The sequence below is a fragment of the Electrona antarctica genome (genome assembly GCF_951216825.1).
Source record: "Electrona antarctica genome assembly, chromosome: 10".
NCBI lineage: Eukaryota > Metazoa > Chordata > Actinopteri > Myctophiformes > Myctophidae > Electrona > Electrona antarctica.
In genome coordinates this window covers 19,805,498-19,825,569 of record NC_136791.1, presented here as the reverse complement: position 1 = coordinate 19,825,569, position 20,072 = coordinate 19,805,498, and the positions used below count along the sequence as shown (strand labels likewise).

Sequence of the window (20,072 nt, the reverse complement as noted above, 5' to 3'; positions counted from 1 at the left end):
AAGTGTCCTTGAGCAAGAGACTGAAGCCCTAATTGCTCCTGATGTGCAGGTTGGTGCCTTGCATGGTTTCCTCTGCCATCGGTGTGTGAATGGATGAATGTAATGCACAATCTATGTAAAGCACTTTGGATAAAAACGCTATATAAATGCACCATGAACTCCTATTTTTATGTACTGTACACTGCAGAAGACGCGTTGTCTTGCGTGAAGATGACTTGGTCTATACAGCGTAGCCAAAGACTAGCACCGTGTGTTCACTTGAAGAGAAAGTCTTGCAGATACATAACATACTGTAACGTAACACCACTTTATGAACGCTCTCATCTAAAGTGCCTCGCAGACAGTGTCGTCAATGCAAACACTTTCAGCGAGGGAGAGGCCCCCCATGGGAATTTCACCCGTGCTGTTGATGCCATGAGCTACAGTATGCTTTGCTATAGCTATAGAGGAACATGCAGTACTAGACAGTGTTGTTTTCGAAAAACGTTCGTCGACTACCTTTTTCCACTGATGAAAACTAAATAGAAACTAAATGAAAACCAAGCTATGTTGACTAAGACTAAATATTCTGACAATTTTGTCAACAAAATAAAAACTAGACTAAAATGTTAGGACGGGACTAGTGGACAACACATCCAGTATAAGTCATTTTACACTTGGTTGCATGCTGAAAATAGCCGATCTACAAGCTCACAACGTTGTGACACGTTAGACTGGCTATTTTCAGCAAGTGTAAAATCAGTCATTACGACGGCATCATTCAAGGCTGCCAAAATACATTTCAGTCGACTAAATCAACTGTAGATTTAGTCGACTAAAACCTTATGACCTTTAGTCGACTAAAACCAGACTAACACCAAAACATTCCGGGTGACTGAAATGTGACTAAAACGAAATGAAAACTATTCAAGAGACTATGACTAAAACTAAAATAGAAATTTGCTGCCAAAAAAAAACACTGGTACTAGACAACTAAAGCGGAGAGCATTCTATAATGTTGTCACTTACTGTACAGTTTATCATGTCTGTACAGTATATCACTTACTGTACAGTGTATCATGTCTTTCTATAGCAGTGTGACTATGCCCTTCTTACTGTACAGTGTATCATGTCTTTCTATAGCAGTGTGACTATGCCCTTCTTACTGTACAGTGTATCATGTCTTTCTATAGCAGTGTGACTATGCCCTTCTTACTGTACAGTATATCATGTCTGTACAGTATATCACTTACTGTACAGTGTATCATGTCTTTCTATAGCTGTGTGACTGTGCCCTTCTTACTGTACAGTGTATCATGTCTTTCTATAGCTGTGTGACTATGCCCTTCTTACTGTACAGTGTATCATGTCTTTCTATAGCTGTGTGACTGCCCTTCTTACTGTACAGTGTATCATGTCTTTCTATAGCTGTGTGACTATGCCCTTCTTACTGTACAGTGTATCATGTCTTTCTATAGCTGTGTGACTATGCCCTTCTTACTGTACAGTGTACAGTGTATCATGTCTTTCTATAGCTGTGTGACTATGCCCTTCTTACTGTACTGTATCATGTCTTTCTATAGCTGTGTGACTATGTCCTTCTTACTGTACAGTGTATCATGTCTTTCTATAGCTGTGTGACTATGTCCTTCTTACTGTACAGTGTATCATGTCTTTCTATAGCTGTGTGACTATGCCCTTCTTACTGTACAGTATATATCATGTCTTTCTATAGCTGTGTGACTATGCCCTTCTTACTGTACAGTCTATCATGTCTTTCTATAGCTGTGTGACTATGTCCTTCTTACTGTACAGTCTATCATGTCTTTCTATAGCTGTGTGACTATGCCCTTCTTACTGTACAGTCTATCATGTCTTTCTATAGCTGTGTGACTATGTCCTTCTTACTGTACAGTGTATCATGTCTTTCTATAGCTGTGTGACTATGCCCTTCTTACTGTACAGTCTATCATGTCTTTCTATAGCTGTGTGACTATGCCCTTCTTACTGTACAGTGTATCATGTCTTTCTATAGCTGTGTGACTATGCCCTTCTTACTGTACAGTGTACAGTGTATCATGTCTTTCTATAGCTGTGTGACTATGCCCTTCTTACTGTACAGTCTATCATGTCTTTCTATAGCTGTGTGACTATGCCCTTCTTACTGTACAGTGTATCATGTCTTTCTATAGCTGTGTGACTATGCCCTTCTTACTGTACAGTGTACAGTGTATCATGTCTTTCTATAGCTGTGTGACTATGCCCTTCTTACTGTACTGTATCATGTCTTTCTATAGCTGTGTGACTATGTCCTTCTTACTGTACAGTGTATCATGTCTTTCTATAGCTGTGTGACTGTCCTTCTTACTGTACAGTCTATCATGTCTTTCTATAGCTGTGTGACTATGTCCTTCTTACTGTACAGTGTATCATGTCTTTCTATAGCTGTGTGACTATGTCCTTCTTACTGTACAGTCTATCATGTCTTTCTATAGCTGTGTGACTATGTCCTTCTTACTGTACAGTGTATCATGTCTTTCTATAGCTGTGTGACTATGCCCTTCTTACTGTACAGTGTACAGTGTATCATGTCTTTCTATAGCTGTGTGACTATGCCCTTCTTACTGTACAGTCTATCATGTCTTTCTATAGCTGTGTGACTATGTCCTTCTTACTGTACAGTGTATCATGTCTTTCTATAGCTGTGTGACTATGCCCTTCTTACTGTACAGTGTACAGTGTATCATGTCTTTCTATAGCTGTGTGACTATGTCCTTCTTACTGTACAGTCTATCATGTCTTTCTATAGCTGTGTGACTATGTCCTTCTTACTGTACAGTGTATCATGTATTTCTATAGCTGTGTGACTATGTCCTTCTTACTGTACAGTGTATATCATGTCTTTCTATAGCTGTGTGACTATGCCCTTCTTACTGTACAGTGTATCATGTATTTCTATAGCTGTGTGACTATGTCCTTCTTACTGTACAGTATATATCATGTCTTTCTATAGCTGTGTGACTATGTCCTTCTTACTGTACAGTATATATCATGTCTTTCTATAGCTGTGTGACTATGCCCTTCTTACTGTACAGTATATATCATGTCTTTCTATAGCTGTGTGACTATGCCCTTCTTACTGTACAGTGTATCATGTATTTCTATAGCTGTGTGACTATGTCCTTCTTACTGTACAGTATATATCATGTCTTTCTATAGCTGTGTGACTATGCCCTTCTTACTGTACAGTGTATCATGTATTTCTATAGCTGTGTGACTATGTCCTTCTTACTGTACAGTGTATATCATGTCTTTCTATAGCTGTGTGACTATGCCCTTCTTACTGTACTATTATATCATGTCTTTCTCTAGCTGTGTGACTATGCCCTTCTTACTGTACAGTGTATATCATGTCTTTCTATAGCTGTGTGACTATGCCCTTCTTACTGTACTATTATATCATGTCTTTCTATAGCTGTGTGACTATGCCCTTCTTACTGTACAGTGTATATCATGTCTTTCTATAGCTGTGTGACTATGCCCTTCTTACTGTACAGTATCATGTCTTTCTATAGCTGTGTGACTATGCCCTTCGCCTGTCCAACTGCAACGTCCATCATGTCTTTCTATAGCAGTGTGACTATGCCCTTCTTACTGTACACTATATCATGTCTTTCTATAGCAGTGTGACTATGCCCTTCTTACTGTACACTATATCATGTCTTTCTATAGCAGTGTGACTATGCCCTTCTTACTGTACAGTCAGCTATAGAAAGACATGATGTCTTTCTATAGCTGTGTGACTATGCCCTTCTTACTGTACAGTATAACATGTCTTATAGCTGTGTGACTATGCCCTTCTTACTGTACAGTATATATCATGTCTTTCTATAGCTGTGTGACTATGCCCTTCTTACTGTACAGTATATATCATGTCTTTCTATAGCTGTGACTATGCCCTTCTTACTGTACAGTATCATGTCTTTCTATAGCTGTGTGACTATGCCCTTCTTACTGTACAGTGTATATCATGTCTTTCTATAGCTGTGTGACTATGCCCTTCTTACTGTACAGTGTATATCATGTCTTTCTATAGCTGTGTGACTATGCCCTTCTTACTGTACAGTATATATCATGTCTTTCTATAGCTGTGTGACTATGCCCTTCTTACTGTACAGTATATATCATGTCTTTCTATAGCTGTGTGACTATGCCCTTCTTACTGTACAGTATATATCATGTCTTTCTATAGCTGTGTGACTATGCCCTTCGCCTGTCCAACTGCAACGTCCCAGCGGAGCACGTCCCCATCGCAGTGAGGAAACGAGTCGTGGCAACATGGGTGCAGATCAAGACACACCTGCAGCAGCAGATCGGTCCAAAGATGGACGTCGATGATGAGGTATTAAACCCACTGATGCGCTATTTAACCCTTCTGGCCGGGAACCCCTTTTGGTGTTTTAAGTATCATGTTATGCTTTAGCTATTGAAAAAATAGCAGATCTACAAGCTCGTATCTATGAGCTTGTAGATCTGCTATTTTTTTTAATCGTGAAAATGTAGCGCGAATCTTTGAATATATATCCTTTCACAGTGAACGGTTTTAACTCATACCTTTGCTTCTGGGGGGTCCCTGGAACTACATATTTTCAGATGGGGGTCGGTGGCCAAATACATATATTTTTGGTGGTCTTTGACATGAAAATGTTTGAAAATGTCAGAAAACTGTCAGGATTTAGAAGGCATTTGTAAAATTGTCCTCGGGTCTAAATGGGTTAAAATATGGGTAAAAAAACAAAAAATAAATAAATATATATATATATATCTATAATATCTACAAGCTCACAAGGCGTCGGCACCACAACGTATTGTAAGCTTTTTTTTAATGTTTTGTGTACTGGCCTGAAATGCCAATCCATCCACTGTAATCCTGGGTTTTTTCACTACCATGAAGCAGCATGCATTGATGGCATGGTGATTTTTCCATTCAATTAACATGCGACTAATTAGTTAATTCTTAACGTTGCTTTTACTTCAGATGCCATAGTTCACCCATAACGTGAGTTTATGTACTGTAGCTCAAGTTAAGCTGTTAATTACTGTATATATCCTCTAATTCTTCTCTGCTGTACTATTTCTGGCCTTCCTGGTGTTATTCTGGACGTATGTAAATGTGTCTCTGATCAGCAGCAGATCTTAACCCATGTTTTAACCATTATGTTATGCTTTAGCTATTGAAAAATAGAAGATCTACAAGCTCATAGCGCGACACCGAGTGCCGCGCTACGATCTTGTAGGGCTGCTATTTTTGAAAAATCTTGAAAATGTCGCACAAATCTTTCAATATATATTCTTTCACAGCGAACGTTTTTAACTCAAATCTTTGCTTCTGGGTGGGGGTCCCTGGAACAACATATTTTCAGATGGGAGTCGGCGGCCAATTACATATATTTTTGGGTGTCCTTGACCTGAAATAGTTTGAGAACCACTGACATTGAAACATGGGTTTTTCAGAAAACTGTCAGGATTTAGAAGACATTTGTAGAATGGTCCTCCTGTCTAAATGGGTTAACGTGGTCATCTGGTGTGACAGCGTTCACGTGCATGTGGTCCAGTGAGATGGGAGAGGCAGCTTGACAGTTAACACTTAAAATGCGCCAGAGGCAAAATAATGGTGCGAGTGTCAGCAGATATGACAGATTTTACCCTGAAAAGCTCCACCTTCCGTTCCCCCCCCAAAAACCGGGAGGCATAATCTTCCATTCTTACCTCACGCTGGTCACGCTAAAGTCTCTCTAGAAGCGTTAATATTCCAAACGAGAGGCATGCTGAAGTCAGGAATGAAGACAGAACATTGTCCTTTTCGTCAAAACCATGGAGAGTTCCCTAGATTAGGAGATGCAAGCCATTCTTTTGGAGCCACAAACAAGGAAGTAAACGGCAGTGCGCATGTGCAAATAAACTATTGCAGAAGTGCATTGCAGAAGGAGAGGCCAACCCAAAAAGAAAAAACATATATTTTTTATATATCAATAAAAAAAGACCAAAAGATGCCTATAAACGTCCTTAGCACCCCATGGTTTTGATATAAAAGACGTGTATACACATGAAATTGTGTTAAATGGACTGTTTGATTCTTCAGCAGAATACGTTCACTGTTTGATTCTTCAGCAGAATACGTTCACTGTTTGATTCTTCAGCAGAATACGTTCACTGTTGATTCTTCAGCAGAATACGTTCACTGTTGATTCTTCAGCAGAATACGTTCACTGTTGATTCTTCAGCAGAATACGTTCACTGTTGATTCTTCAGCAGAATACGTTCACTGTCGATTCTTCAGCAGAATACGTTCACTGTTGATTGACTAAATATACAGTCAAATCCATTTGTGTATCCATCGGTAATTACGGGTCCATTTGGTTACATTTGTATACACTCTCAGAATCTGAATGAATCGCTGTGAAATGGGGTCACTTCCACCCATGCAAATTAAGCAATGCAGTGTTAATATAAATGGTAATTATCTGTAATTGCAATCGATAAATCATTCATCGGCTCATTTTCCGCACAACGGGAAGTCATGCATTATCGACGACAGCATCTCGTATGTATTTGGAACACATGCTGAATAGTGTATATAGTGAGTTTTAGAATGGGGGAACGCGGATGCATCATTTATGAGCATGTAGTAAAATACTGTACGTGGCTATATAATTATACATACATAACATAACTATTGTATATCCATCACAGTTGTGTGTGTGTGTGTGTGTGTGTGTGTGTGTGTGTGTCTCTCTCTCTCTCTCTCTCTCTCTCTCTCTCTCTCTCTCTCTCTCTCTCTCTCTCTCTCTCTCTCTCTCTCTCTCTCTCTCTCTCTCTCTCTCTCCCCCCCCCCTGCAGTGTAAAAATGAGTCTGTATCGGCCATGACGTGCGTGCTGGTGGGAGTGGAGATGCTCCGGTACAACAGCAGCAATCCCAGGCAGATGGAGTTCTCTGTACCCAGCCTCGCCACAGTATGTAACTCTACGTGCACGCGTACATTAGGGCTTTCACTTCTAGTGATTTTGACTAGTTGCCTAGTTTACTAGTCGACTAGTTGTTTAACTACCTATTATGTAACTACCTATTTGTACATTTAATAACTACCTATTATGTGACTACCTATTTGTACATTTAAAAACTGTGTACATTGATGACTATAATCTAGCATTGTAGCTGATCTTGAGGCCCCCCCCATTTTTCTTATCAACTAGTACCAGCAAGGTCGACTAGTGGATTTACTAGTCGACTAGTTGAATAGTCGACTAGTTGCTTAAAGCCCTAGCGTACATTCCCACTTTTATTTTTGCATGTCCAGAGTGCAAGCAACAGATGCCCGGCATGCAGCGCTCGCATCCCCTCTTGTCTGAGACTGTGTTCATAAGTCTTGCAAGCGCGCCTTCATCACTATGCATCGGTATACGGCTGCTGATGGCTTTTGTGTGACTTGACTTGTACTAGTACAGTACATTGTTCTATTTTTAATTTGTGGCTGCCTTCGTGTTAAAGAAACATTTCATCTTCAACCCAACTCCCTCGCTCCGTCTTTCTGTCCCCTCCTTTCCTTTGTTTTTTTTGTCTCCCGCTCCAATCTCCCCTCCCCCTTTGCTTTCGCCTCAACTCCCACACTTTTCTCCTCTCGTTTTCCGTCACTCTCTTCTAGCCCCAATTTGCCCCTTTTTCTCCTCCCTCCAATTTTTCTCCCCCCTCCACAGTGGCGTGCACAGATAGACACTAGGGCGTGCTAGAGCACCTCCTGCCCCTTTCCCTCTGGACAAATGTGCCCTTTTGGGGGAAAAAGTGTACAGTACGTGGTCCATGGTGACATTGATCAATTCTTGATAAAAAAGATTCTAATATATTATTTAGGCCAGAAAATCTATAAATCTCACGCTATTAAGGCAACCGGCCGGTTCCACGCGCTGTACAAGGTGCCCTTTTTTCACTTGAGCACCTGCCCCTCTAAATGTCTGTTCACGCCACTGCCCCTCCTCCCCCCTCTCTCCTTTGGTATTTCTCCTTACACCCTTTCTCCCTGCCTTGCTCAGGACTCTACCTGTTTTCCATTGCTCTTCTTCTGCTCTTCTTGTACTCTCCCATTTCCTCCTCGCTTCCTCGCCTCCCTCCCTCCCTCCCTTCATCTCAACCCTGCACGTCTCACCCGCCTTCTCTCTCTCCCTCACTCCCTTGGCTTAAATTATTTTCCCTCCCCCTCTCTGATGATTTCCCAAATTCCCTCCCCTCCTGCCTCATTTTGTGTGCCTGCTCCTTCATGCCTCCACAGTACATTTCCTTCTGCCCCCTCTCGTCCCCCTCTCGTCTAGTGTTGATTTTGTTGACTAAAACTATGACGTAAAATGTTCGTCGACTACCTTTTTGCACTGAGGAAAACTAAATAAAAACTAAGCCTAAAGATACTGACAATTTCGTAAAAAAAAGTAGTCCAGCATGACAGTGTGTCGCGGGTTCGAGTCCCAATCCCGACGAACTTTGCTGTGTGTCTTCCCACCCATCTCGCTCTGTTTCCTGTCTACCTGTACAACTATCAATAAAGGCTAAAAGCCCCAAAAATATGTAAAAAAGTAAATCAACACTACTCTCGTCCCATCGTGTGACACGTTTCCCTTATTTTTTTAAAGCTGGTGCGCATGACGTCCGACTGCCTGTGGAGCGATGCGGTGGTGGAGCTGCAGGTGTGGGCCCAGCTGGCTGCCTTGTGCCACCGTGCCGAGGAACACGGCCTGGTCCTGCTCTGCACCCAGAGCGCTCTGCGGCTGGAGGCTGCCGCGCCCTGTGCCCTGTAAGTGTATCTGACCCACCGCCCTGTGCCCTGCAAGTGTATCTGACCCACCGCCCTGTGCCCTGTAAGCCCTATGACTCATGTTTTTAACTCCCAGTGTCAAGATATTGTACGTCCAGTTTTTGGCTCACTCTGCCCCCTTTTTTGGGGCTTGTTTAAGTTGTTTCTCATGAGGCCTGTAGTTGATGTGAATGCTGGCTGTACCTGAAGCTGCATGAGGTGGAAATGACACCTAGTGGCCAGGAGAGAACATTGCACTCAGTGTTTCATGATCTTAGTTTTTCTTTTCTTTTTTTAAGTTTGAGGACCACAATTAGCCCTTTGCTAAACCCCACCCCAAAAGCGATTGTCCAATGCCAATCCAAGTTGTTTAGCAACCGTTGCTATGCAGGTCAAGCTATGTTATTTTGCATGGCTCTGTTGTTGAACTTTAACGTCGGGAAAGTTACACGACTGACCCACCCAGGTGATGGCAGTAATACTAATGACTGTAGTCATACCGTGCAACATGGAAACTCCCGTTGGACCTCGTTAAAGTTGATTGTTAAACTGTTTCTCCCTCTGTAATTTCCTCGTGTTTCTAGTTTATTGAAAAAATGTCATGCGCATTTGTCCAGTGCATAGCCTACTGTAGGCCTTGTTGACAAGATTTAGAAGACATTTTGGAACTCGCAGCGCATCGCAGTGTGTCGTGTTGTGAGCTTGTTAGATCTGCTATTTTCGTTCATTAGTTATTTTAAGATGAAAGAGTATTTGAAGTGATCAAACTAGGAAGAACACAAGTTTAGAAGCATCGTCCATGAACACGAATGTCTCCGAAATGTTACGGCAATAATAGGTTTGGAATGAATACCTAAATCCTCATCATGACATTTTCAGTCTTGAGATTTTATTTTTGCTTCATTCGAATGTGAACTGCTGTTCCATGCAGGTCTGCAGTGAACCAGATGCTGAGCAGTGTGGCCTGTTTGAAGGCTTTGAGCTTGGTCCAGGAGTCTAATGGTGATCCACGCAGTTACACTGATGCTCTGACGGTGCTCCTCTCCAGTGTCAGGTGCTGCTCACTACTGTATAAATCTGTGGTTTTCAACCCGTTTCATTTCAAGGTCCATTATGTATTCTGCATTTGAGCCACTGACCACCATTTGTGACCAGATTTGACTGAGAGCCTGCCATCGCGCAAATTCCAGAAAAACTTTTTTCTTTTCCCAAAATGAGTTAATAGCACATGCAGACCACAAATTAAAATTCCATGCTGTATTGTACCATTAGGAGAGATAACAGACAAACGTTGATCAAAATAAAAAATATTATCGTGTAGACTTCTTGTAAATTATGAAATGATTCTAACCCTAACTATTTTTTTCCAATGTGATTTGAGCCACATTCAGAGTTGGTTTCAAATCTGATTTGAGGCGATCTGTCTCAGTCTGAATGCAACAACCTGCAAAAATGCAATTCATTATCTACATTAAGCTCACAGTCACAACGCGTCACAACATGACTCGTAGATCGGCCTATTTTCAGTGCGCAACACTGCACACAGCCCAGACCAGACCATATAGACCAGGCAATACCTTTTATTAGCTTTCTAATCATTCCTAGCATCTGTGCTCCTCTCTCTCTCAGCTACGCAGAGAAAGCTGAGGACATGGCCCTGTGCACGGCTGCGGCCAGACACTACTGGAACGCCTGCCTGCCTCTGACACACACCCCGGCTGAGAGACGCCAGCTCCAGCAGCCCCTGGAGAAGATCCTGAGTGCCCTGACCAACATCGGCAACAACAAAGACACTGTAATAAAATATATAAAATCACACCTGTGTAAAGTGAGTGGTGCAACTCCGTGTGGGGGTCCCCGGGGGGGGAATCTGGCATTTTCCTCTATTGTAAATGCGCAACAGAACATTGGCCGCGCCCCTAGCTGCCAATGTTCTGTTGCACATTTACAATGGAGTGAAATCCAAGATGGATGCCAGATTCCGAGACAGAGTGGATCAAAACACATTTTTTATTGAAAACAACGCACCGTTTCAAACGCAGGACGTACAGTAGGCCAAGCTAAAAAGTGGGGCAGCTACGTAAGCACCTTAGATTTTGCGATTTTATTATCTGAAGTATACTTATACCTGCTATCCTGAAGAGTTACAGTACTTGATGACATTCGAAGTTACATTAATAATTACCTGTATACTTACCTGTTAATCTGGGAATTACGATTATCGGCATGTCATTAATGTCATTCCAAAACAGCAGATCTACAATTTGTCCCACGTTACGGCCTGTTGTGAGCTTGTGTAGATCCGTCTATTTTCACACGTGAAGTGTAAAGTGAGTTCACAGTCTAGAATTTATATTTTCAGTCAGGGGGAATTATTGCCAGCACTTTCAGAAATTGTCCTTCAGGTAACTTTATTTAATTGACACGGGTAGCGTTTCAGCACAAAGCCATCTGCACCGCTATGCAATCACTTTATAATGTTGAAGAAGACTTTGTACTGTGAAACGCATACGTTGTTCTGTTTGCCAATTCAATAAAAGCACCTGAAGGACACATCCATGCATGCTGTATTTGATTAATCAAGGTCATGCGTTGTTCTAACTGTAGCATATCCACTGTCTCACCACTCTCATATCGGGGTTAAGGGCACTGACGTGTGGATGCTTTTCTTCTTCTCCTTCTCTCCTATAGAAGCAGGGGGAAGTGAATTCCATGACAACCCTCACTACGGCGCCTCCTGGGAACCCTCAGCCTGAAGCATCGAGTGAGTTTGTAAAGGAACTTCAAATGCAGTGCATGTATGGCTTTTTTAGTGTCTGTGCCTTTGCTAACGGCTTCATAAATGTGTTCTTCCATACCGCCGCTAGAGAGCACAGAGCGTTATTCCTCCCGCATGATAACAGAATTAAGCTTTGAGGTCTGCGTTATTTATGCATGTTGTATATTGCTTTGTGCGTCTTAGTCTGCGCAGTGAACTGGCTGGTGAACCCTGAGCACTCTGTGTGTTGAGTTTGAAGCTCATTCTGTGGGCTTTATTTCCACTGTGTGTGTGTGTGTGTATATGCCTTTGTGTGTGTGCGCGCATGTACAGGTGAAAGTGATTTGACCGTTCGAGTCGCAATGTACCGCCTCCTGTTCTACATCCACGTTGATAGATCAGACTGGAAAAGTGCATTGCAGTTGCTGGACAAAGCAATCGGAGACATGCCTCGAACGAGGCACCGTCTGTAAGTACAAAAACAACACAACATCTATACTCCGTAGCATCTGGGGATCAGAAGGTCCCTAGCTGGTCCCCAGGGGGACAAAGGACAGGGAGGTATGAAAATATACTAAGTTTTAAAAAATTGTTCTACGTCAAGTGGATGGCAGTTCAGATGAAAATACAATATTGTTACAGTGCTCAGTGTGACTGTGAACTGCCCTTTACTGTATAGCGGCAGTTTTAGCACGTATAATACAGATTTTCATTGCTTGGTGATGATGATGACTCCTTTAGTTTAGTATAGTTTAGTTTATTTATTTAGCACATAGTTATATAAAAATAGACAATTACAATCAATGAAACAAAATACTGTGCAAGGAAAGGAAGAAGCCAGCTGGCTTATTTGGAATAATTTCCTTAATGGAAGAGGTCATTACTTACAAGATTAAAAGTTCAATAAGACAAAGTTGACAAAGGGAGCAGCTGTGCAATAAAGACATAAAAACACAAACTGCACAAGAAAGGGGAATAAGACAATACAACAAAACACAAGATAACACCTCAAACTAAATCACTACAGCGAGGAAGAAATAAGATATTGCTTTAGATGTTTCTTGATATTGGCAAGGATAATGAGGACTTAAGAGATGCATCTAGAGAGTTCCACAAATGAGGGCCTCTACATTTGATGAACGATTGATGTTTTGAAGTACGACAAAATGGTAACTCAAAATCATCTCTTTGCCTTGTGGGGTAGGAGGAGTGAATGTCGAATGGATATTATTTCTATACATTTCATTGTACGCTCAGTTTTTTAAATACATAATCAATATTTACTCGCTCTTCATGGCGTGTGAAGATGGGATATATCATCATGACATTGATTCTATCATGCCGTGGCGGCCCACCACATCATCATGGCTGTGTGTATCCTCTCTGTTGCCCCCCCCAGGCTACTGGATAAACACCGCGTGTTGACGCGGGCCAGGCTCGGCCAGAGCGTGTTGACGGACATGCAGAGGTTCAGGGACGGAGGAGGAGAGGTCTACTGCTCCGACATGTGGCGCCGGGTGGCTCTGTGTGCCCGGGACCCGAGCCAACAGCTGACCTGCTATCAGAACGCCATCACATCTCTGGTGGTAAAAGAGCTACAGTAATACAATAAATAAATCGTTCAAAATAGGGAGGGGGAAATAAAGTTTTCAATTCATTATTAAGTCATCATTAAGGGCCCTATTTTCACCAGTGCTATAATATACCCCTTACACAACAGGGGGGCACAACAGGCAGAGGCTACAGCTATATGGGGGTCCTTGAAACCCCTGAACTTTTTTGGTTCAACTGAAAAAATGGCCATTCCTATTTACCATAGAGATTCACAAAAATATTTGTATCAATTATTTTAAGCCTAGAATCAAGCCATCCAGGATCGTGGTGAATCATGACCATAACACCTTTGATTCTGTGAAAAAATGAAAGCCGCTAAACAAAGGGTATTTATTAAATGTAGTATAGCATACAATTAAATATTCATGTTTTTCTTCACCAAAGGTGATCCAGGCTTAAAATAATTGATACAAATATTTCTCTTTTGGAAACTAGTGGAACTAGTGAAACCAGAAAACCACGGCCACTGCTATGCCCTATTAGTCTGCTATAGTATTGGTCATCACTACAGTCACTATGGTGACGAGATGCTGTAGATCAGTGGTTTTCAACCATTTTCATGTCAAGGACCATTATTTATCCTGCATTTGAGTCACGGACCACCATGATGACATTTAGCCTCTCAGACCCAAGACTGTTCTTAGAATAGTTTGTTTTCATTGAGGATGTCCACGATCGGGGGGGGTGGTTGCCAGTTCGACTTCGAACCCGCAGGCTTCCAAGAGTTAGTGTCGAAGTGTCCTTGAGCAGGACTCTGAACCCCTAATTGCTACCGACGTGCAGGTTGGTGCCTTGCATGGTTTCCTCTGTCATCGGTGTGTGTATGGGTGAATGTAATGCACAATCTATGTAAAGCAAATGCACCATTTACCACGATTCCATGCTGTATTGATGTTGGTACCATTAGGACTTAGGAGAGATAACAGGCAAACGACCAAACTTTTAATCAAAAATAATTCTTCTACATTATCTAATTGTGTAGACTTCTTGTAAATAAATGCATAATAATGTTTAACAATAATTTAACTCTTGAGAGCGTAACATGAAACATGGTTTCATTTTACACTCTCAAGATCTACACTGCAGTATTATGGTCCATTTGGCTACCAACTCCATTATTTAAGTTTAGCTGGGGACCACCTGGAACCCCCTCAAGGACCACTGGTGGTCCCCGGACCACTGGTTGAAAACCCCCTGCTGTAGATCAAGCATTCATCCTGTGGTATCCTCTGGTATTATATGGTCATTTTGGAAGAGGATGTTAAGAAGTCTACATCGCCATCTTGTGGAGCCAACATGGCATTACATGTATTTTGTGTTTTATGTTGAACTGCAATAGATAATGTTCTATATAATGTCCTATTTTTTTCAGAGTGTTGAGGGTCAGTGGCAGAAGGTGGACTTTCTGCTGGAGTTTGGAGAGTGGCTTTACAGCCAAAACTTCCCTCTAGCCGATACCCAGAACCAGGTCCAGTGGGCCATAGACATCATTCTGCACATGGACACAGCACAGGCAGAGGGAGAAAAGGGTTAGTTGCTAAATACAAAAAAAAAAAATCACATCCGTGCAGTCCAGTCATATATTTGTTGCAGGACAGGAGGGAAAGTGGCATTAAATAAAAATATGATTTTAAGTCCTCTGAATTGCTACAAAATGTCTGTGTGCTACAGAAATCAAATTTTCACCATTGTCATAGCCTGAAGGAGAAAGGAAACAGAATGATGTGATTTGAGCTAAGGGTCAATTCACATCTCTGTAGTGTCGGCTATTATGTATTCTTTTCTCGGATGGAATTTTTACAATGCAAAATGCTGATCAATGGAAAGTCAACTCCCAAAGGATGACTGAAAACAACCATACAGAACAACAAACACCACAGGCTTCTGAAAAGCACTGCTGCGGGTTGCATCTTTGCAACCCGCAGCAGTGCTGCCTACTGTGTACAACTAGGACTGAGGCCAGATTCTACAAAATTGTCTTCTAAAATCATGAAAGTTTTCTGAAAAAAACTATGTTTCTATGTCGGTGGTTCTCAAACTTTTTCATGTCACGGACCCACAGAATGATATGTATTTGGCCGCTGACCCCCATCTCAAAATATGTTGTTCCAAGGACCCCCCAGAAGCAAAGATATGAGTTAAAAAACGTTTGCTGTGAAAGAATATATATTCAAAGACATTTTCACGACTTATACAAATGTAACATTGCAATAAGTTTTGAAAACGTCACACCAGCGAGTAAACTAATGAACGGTGGCATTTCAATGCATCATTGTGTGTATTGTAGAGGCCCAGTCTAACGATGGAGATGTGACCCCAGTGAAGAGCGAGTGGCCGGTGGGAGTGCAGACAGGCTCCGTGTTGTTCAGACTGAGGGAGGTGAGGCGTCTGGACAGCCTGGTGAGAGCATACACCTTGCTCGCTGTCATGGAGGACAGGACCTCGCCCCAGTACCAGCTTCACCTGCTCCGAGCCTATAGCTTTGTCCTGCGGATATGGAAGGTAAGAGTGGCACCACCCGAAACACAATCGCCACTTCTTAAGAAAACATTTGTGCCCATACCCGAGGCGGGGTTGGCGAAAGGGCCTTTCTGTGTGGAGTTTGCATGGTCTCCCCGTGTCCCCTAGGGTAGGTAGGTAGGTACCCTCACAAAAAACATGCAGTAATCCTGGTCTCTAAACTGCCTCCCCCTGGCCAGCCGGGGTGCCTGATGGAGGGGAAAGGAACTGGTTGGTATAACGTGTTCCTTCCAACCAGGGAAACTCCCCCCTGTCAGGTGTAAAGGAGCGACTTGGACACTCATGCATGAAGGAAGCATGAGTTCAAGTCCGTTGCTCTCCCCAGGTTGGCGGAGGGTGTGTAGAGCCCAGGATCACATTAGATAATTGACACGGGTGAAAAATGGGTTACAAAATCGTGGGATAAAAATTATAAAAAAATAAAAATAAAATAAAAACATTTTAATGCATTCAGTACATTAAGAAAAGAAAAGGCTGTGAGCTCTCGTGTCTCTACACAGGGGTCTATGGCAGTGGTGCATGAGGCGTTCAACGAGACGGCGACTAATTTGCCAGCTCAGAAGCCCCCGTCCTCTGCCTCCAAGAAAGACAAGAGCACAGACAGAGGCAAGGGCAAGAAAGATAAAGACATTCAGCCGGTAAGGATGTGGAATCACTGTTTCCAATACACGATCAATAACAAACTATATATTTCAACCTGCCGTTTTCATTTAGTTAAAGGTCATTTTTTAATATGAAATGTTTCTTGTTCTTGCACTCACATGATAGTGCTTGTAGTTTTTTAGATTTCCCTTTTCTAGACGTTGATTCATCTCGTGGCCGAGAGTCCAACTCGAAAATAAAAAAAAGAAAACATTCAGAATATTCTTCTCTCGTTTGGTATAATTGAGGATGCGCTAGGACGTGTGTAGGCTCGGGGATCGTTTGGTTTTGCCTGAAGGCTGAATGTGATGTCATGGACACTGGTCTCACTGCTGGATTTCTCCAATTACAATAACATGTTAGTCCAGGAAGGAAGTGAGACCAGTGTCCATGGTGCGCGATTATGAATCCCACCATGAATCTGGGATAGACCCGCCTTACCATGTGTCTGATTGGCTCCCGGGCAGGCACAGTTTTACCCCGGTTAAGGTTAGGTTTAGGCATAGTTTTACTGAGGTTAGGTTTAGGGTCAGGGTTAGGCATAGTTTTACTGAGGTTAGGGTTAGGCATAGTTGCAAAAACGAGAACTGTCAATCACAGTGACTACTGGCCAATCACAGTGGGGCTTTCCTAGAACTGCGATGGGATCCATAATAATGCGTCCATGACATCACAGACACTTTGAAATACTAAAATATCTAAAAACACATATTACTCACATAAAACCCCCCCAGGAAAGTGTTTCTTATCTCCCTTGTCTCCTCTCTTACATTCAAATAAGATCTGGATGCAAAAGTAGGGGTGAAGTGGCCCTTGTATAATACAGTTTTACTGCAAAAGTCAATACTAATAAAAATATGTTATTTCCTGCTATCATACGCTTGGCCAGCCTCCTCCCCCCACCACCACCGCCACCGATGAGAAACCCAAACGGCAGTTCCAGGAGGAGGCGCTCCCTAGCAGCCCACAGGAGTGGGCCCGCTACGCCTGCCCTGATGTGGCCCGGCAGAGCTTCAGATCCAACCGCAGCCCCCACTGTATCAACACACACAGTATCACCGATAAGGCAAGGACGGACACACACACACACACACACACACACACACACACACACACACACACACACACACACACACACACACACACACACACACACCATTACCCTCGTTACCCTTGCTGTGATCACAGTCATTCCCTGTGGCACGGTGTTGTGTTTGGCCCAATTATCCATGCAGCTTGGCGACCATCCCAGGGTTGAAAGCTCGCCAGCTGGAAACACAGACCCTGGTGTTGACATTCATTGTGTGTGTGTTTTAAACCAAAGGGGAAGGTGGACTTTTATTGATCTTGGTGCATTGAATCACACCGACGGAAGAGGCTATTGCAGAAATTACACATGATGTGTTAATTTCAAGGACCCCCAGGCCACGGATATCTATAACTCAGAGTGTATAAATGTGTACACTCTCAGAGTTACGGACCTGTAACCCCATTTGGTTCCCAACTATGAATTGTTTTGCTGGGGAAACCCTAGAACCACCTAAAGTACTCCCCTGGGTCCACCACTCTGAGAACCACTTGACACCAATTAACACATTGATACTGAAGAAGTTCTTTGGAATGTAACGATAATGATTTATAGCACTTCCAGTGATGTAAATAGGTTTTCAGTGTAATGGGTCCCAGGGGTGGTCCTAGGGACTTCTTATGAGTCCCACTTCAACGACATTAGGAGTCATATTCTTGTCATTTTTACAAACTGCAGCATATGGTTATATTCATGTAGAAATTGAAATCTGACAACTTTAATATTTGCAAAGTACAGTATTATGCAAAAAACAGTGCAAAGTATATACTTTGTACTGTTATGGTCCATTCCCCTGGGGAGGTCTGTGTATTCCTCTGACAGACTCACAGATGTCATACACACATTTTACCACAATGTCTTTTTAACATGGATTCTGTTAACAATACAGTACAGAGTACAGTAGTGTGTCCCAGGACACCCAGAGGGTGACATGATTGCGTGCTTTCTCAATGTTGTGCATCTAAGGGCTCACTCAGACCTTTACAACAGATTGCTGTATGCTTGCTGTATACAAAGGGTGTGACACAGCTTGCCCCAATGCATTTCCAATGGGAGTCACATGGCCTGACACAACACTTGTGTTGTATGAGGGGGAGGGGCGCAGTCGAAACACAGCCGAAAGCCATACAACAGCTTGTAGTCCAAAATGTAGTCCTCAAACCATGTGACTTCCATTGGAAATGCATTGGGGCGGCCATGACACTCACAGCATTCATCCAACAAGCATGCAGCAATGATGCAAAGGTCTGAAGGATGCAGGATACAGGGTATTTGCAACACAGCACTTCTTCAACAAAAGTTAGTTTCATGTTTCTTTCCACATCTGCTGGCAGACTCGGTGCCTGTTCTACCTTGATCTGCTGGCCAAGGAGCTGCACTCGCTCTCCCTCGGCCACCTGACTCTGCCCGTATTGCACCTTGCGGAGATCATCGCCCATGACCTTGTAGACAGGAGGAGTCTCTCTGACCTCTACCGGCTCAGGTAAGAACAGGCAGTGGTGGAAAAAAGTACTCAATTGTTTTACTCAAGTAAAAGTACCAATACTGCAATTTTAGAACTACTTTGTTACAAGTAAAAGTACGGAATTGAAAATGTACTTGAGTAAAAGTACAAAAGTATCGGCATCAAAATGTACTTAAAGTACTAAAAGTACTCATTGTGCAGAATGTCCCATTTCACAAGTTCAAAATGTGTACAAAATCTATTGAAAATCAATTTATTTTCAAATGGCCGAAATGTATAGGGTTGAAGTGGTTAATGTATGTTTTCTAATCAAAATTAAAATCTCCAAAGTAACTAGTAACTAAAGTTTTAAAATAATTGTAGTGGAGTAAAAGTAATAATGTTGGCTCTGAGATGTAGTGGAGTAGAAGTAAAAGTATTGGAAATTAGAAATACTCAAGTAAAGTACAAATACCTCAAAATTGTACTTAAGTAAAAGTACTCAGTTACTTTTCACCACTGAGAACAGGCCTGTGCATTATTACGTTTCATAGTGGTACAGTACCTGGCACTGGCTTAACCACTTTAACCATTCTTTTTTAGCTTTTAACTCAAATCTTTGCTTCTGGGTGGTCCCTGGAATAACATATTTTCAAATGGGGGTCGGCGGCCAGTTTCATATCATTTTTGAGGTCCTTGACATGAAATGTTTTGAGAACCACTGATTTGAAACATTGTTTTTTGAGAAAACGTAGCCAGATGTTAATTGTAGTGCCGTGCCAGTCCAAGAAAGTAATCTGGCTCAAGTCATTTGTCAAGTGGCAGAAAAGGAAAAACAATCTAATCAGAGGTGGCATTTCTTTACCCAATCACAACACAGAGAGCGATACACTGTCGTACCTACATGGGAATCAGAGGGCAGCTATAGGAAGAAAAATGGCAATCCTAGATATCATTTACTGTGAGTGTGACTAAATCATAACTACTTACTTTTGTGTGTTCTGGTTTCCTCCCCTGTTCAGAATTGTAAGAATCTGTTGTCAGTTGGGTCTAGAGACCTCTTCACCGTACCATGGAAAGCTTGTGAATCTGAGCAGCATCCGAGAACAAGAGCAAATGAGGTTTGTCTGTGAAGGGAATAGGGACTCATTCTTTACACTTTGTGCTGCTTTCATGAGCAATGTAATT

At 42.3% G+C, this 20,072-nt stretch overlaps 1 protein-coding gene across 7 annotated transcripts in view; it reads left to right on the top strand.

Moving 5' to 3' along the window:
- The window catches only part of cfap46 (cilia and flagella associated protein 46), a 114,648-nt gene that overhangs the window by 41,618 nt on the left and 52,958 nt on the right, over positions 1–20,072 (top strand). For 6 of the 7 annotated variants that reach the window (XR_013791055.1, XM_079513356.1, XM_079513352.1 and 3 more), the window contains 14 exons: positions 4,232–4,381; positions 6,880–6,993; positions 8,659–8,819; positions 9,751–9,873; positions 10,449–10,647; positions 11,511–11,583; positions 11,911–12,046; positions 12,977–13,163; positions 14,564–14,720; positions 15,479–15,693; positions 16,212–16,349; positions 17,243–17,419; positions 18,775–18,923; positions 19,907–20,005. Coding sequence is in view for 6 of the 7 variants with exons in the window: in XM_079513356.1 (XP_079369482.1) it covers positions 4,232–4,381; positions 6,880–6,993; positions 8,659–8,819; positions 9,751–9,873; positions 10,449–10,647; positions 11,511–11,583; positions 11,911–12,046; positions 12,977–13,163; positions 14,564–14,720; positions 15,479–15,693; positions 16,212–16,349; positions 17,243–17,419; positions 18,775–18,923; positions 19,907–20,005 (2,078 nt within the window). In the remaining variant the exon portion in view is untranslated. The remainder of the gene's footprint in view (positions 1–4,231; positions 4,382–6,879; positions 6,994–8,658; positions 8,820–9,750; positions 9,874–10,448; positions 10,648–11,510; positions 11,584–11,910; positions 12,047–12,976; positions 13,164–14,563; positions 14,721–15,478; positions 15,694–16,211; positions 16,350–17,242; positions 17,420–18,774; positions 18,924–19,906; positions 20,006–20,072) is intronic. The other variant, XM_079513355.1, reaches the window with a different exon arrangement.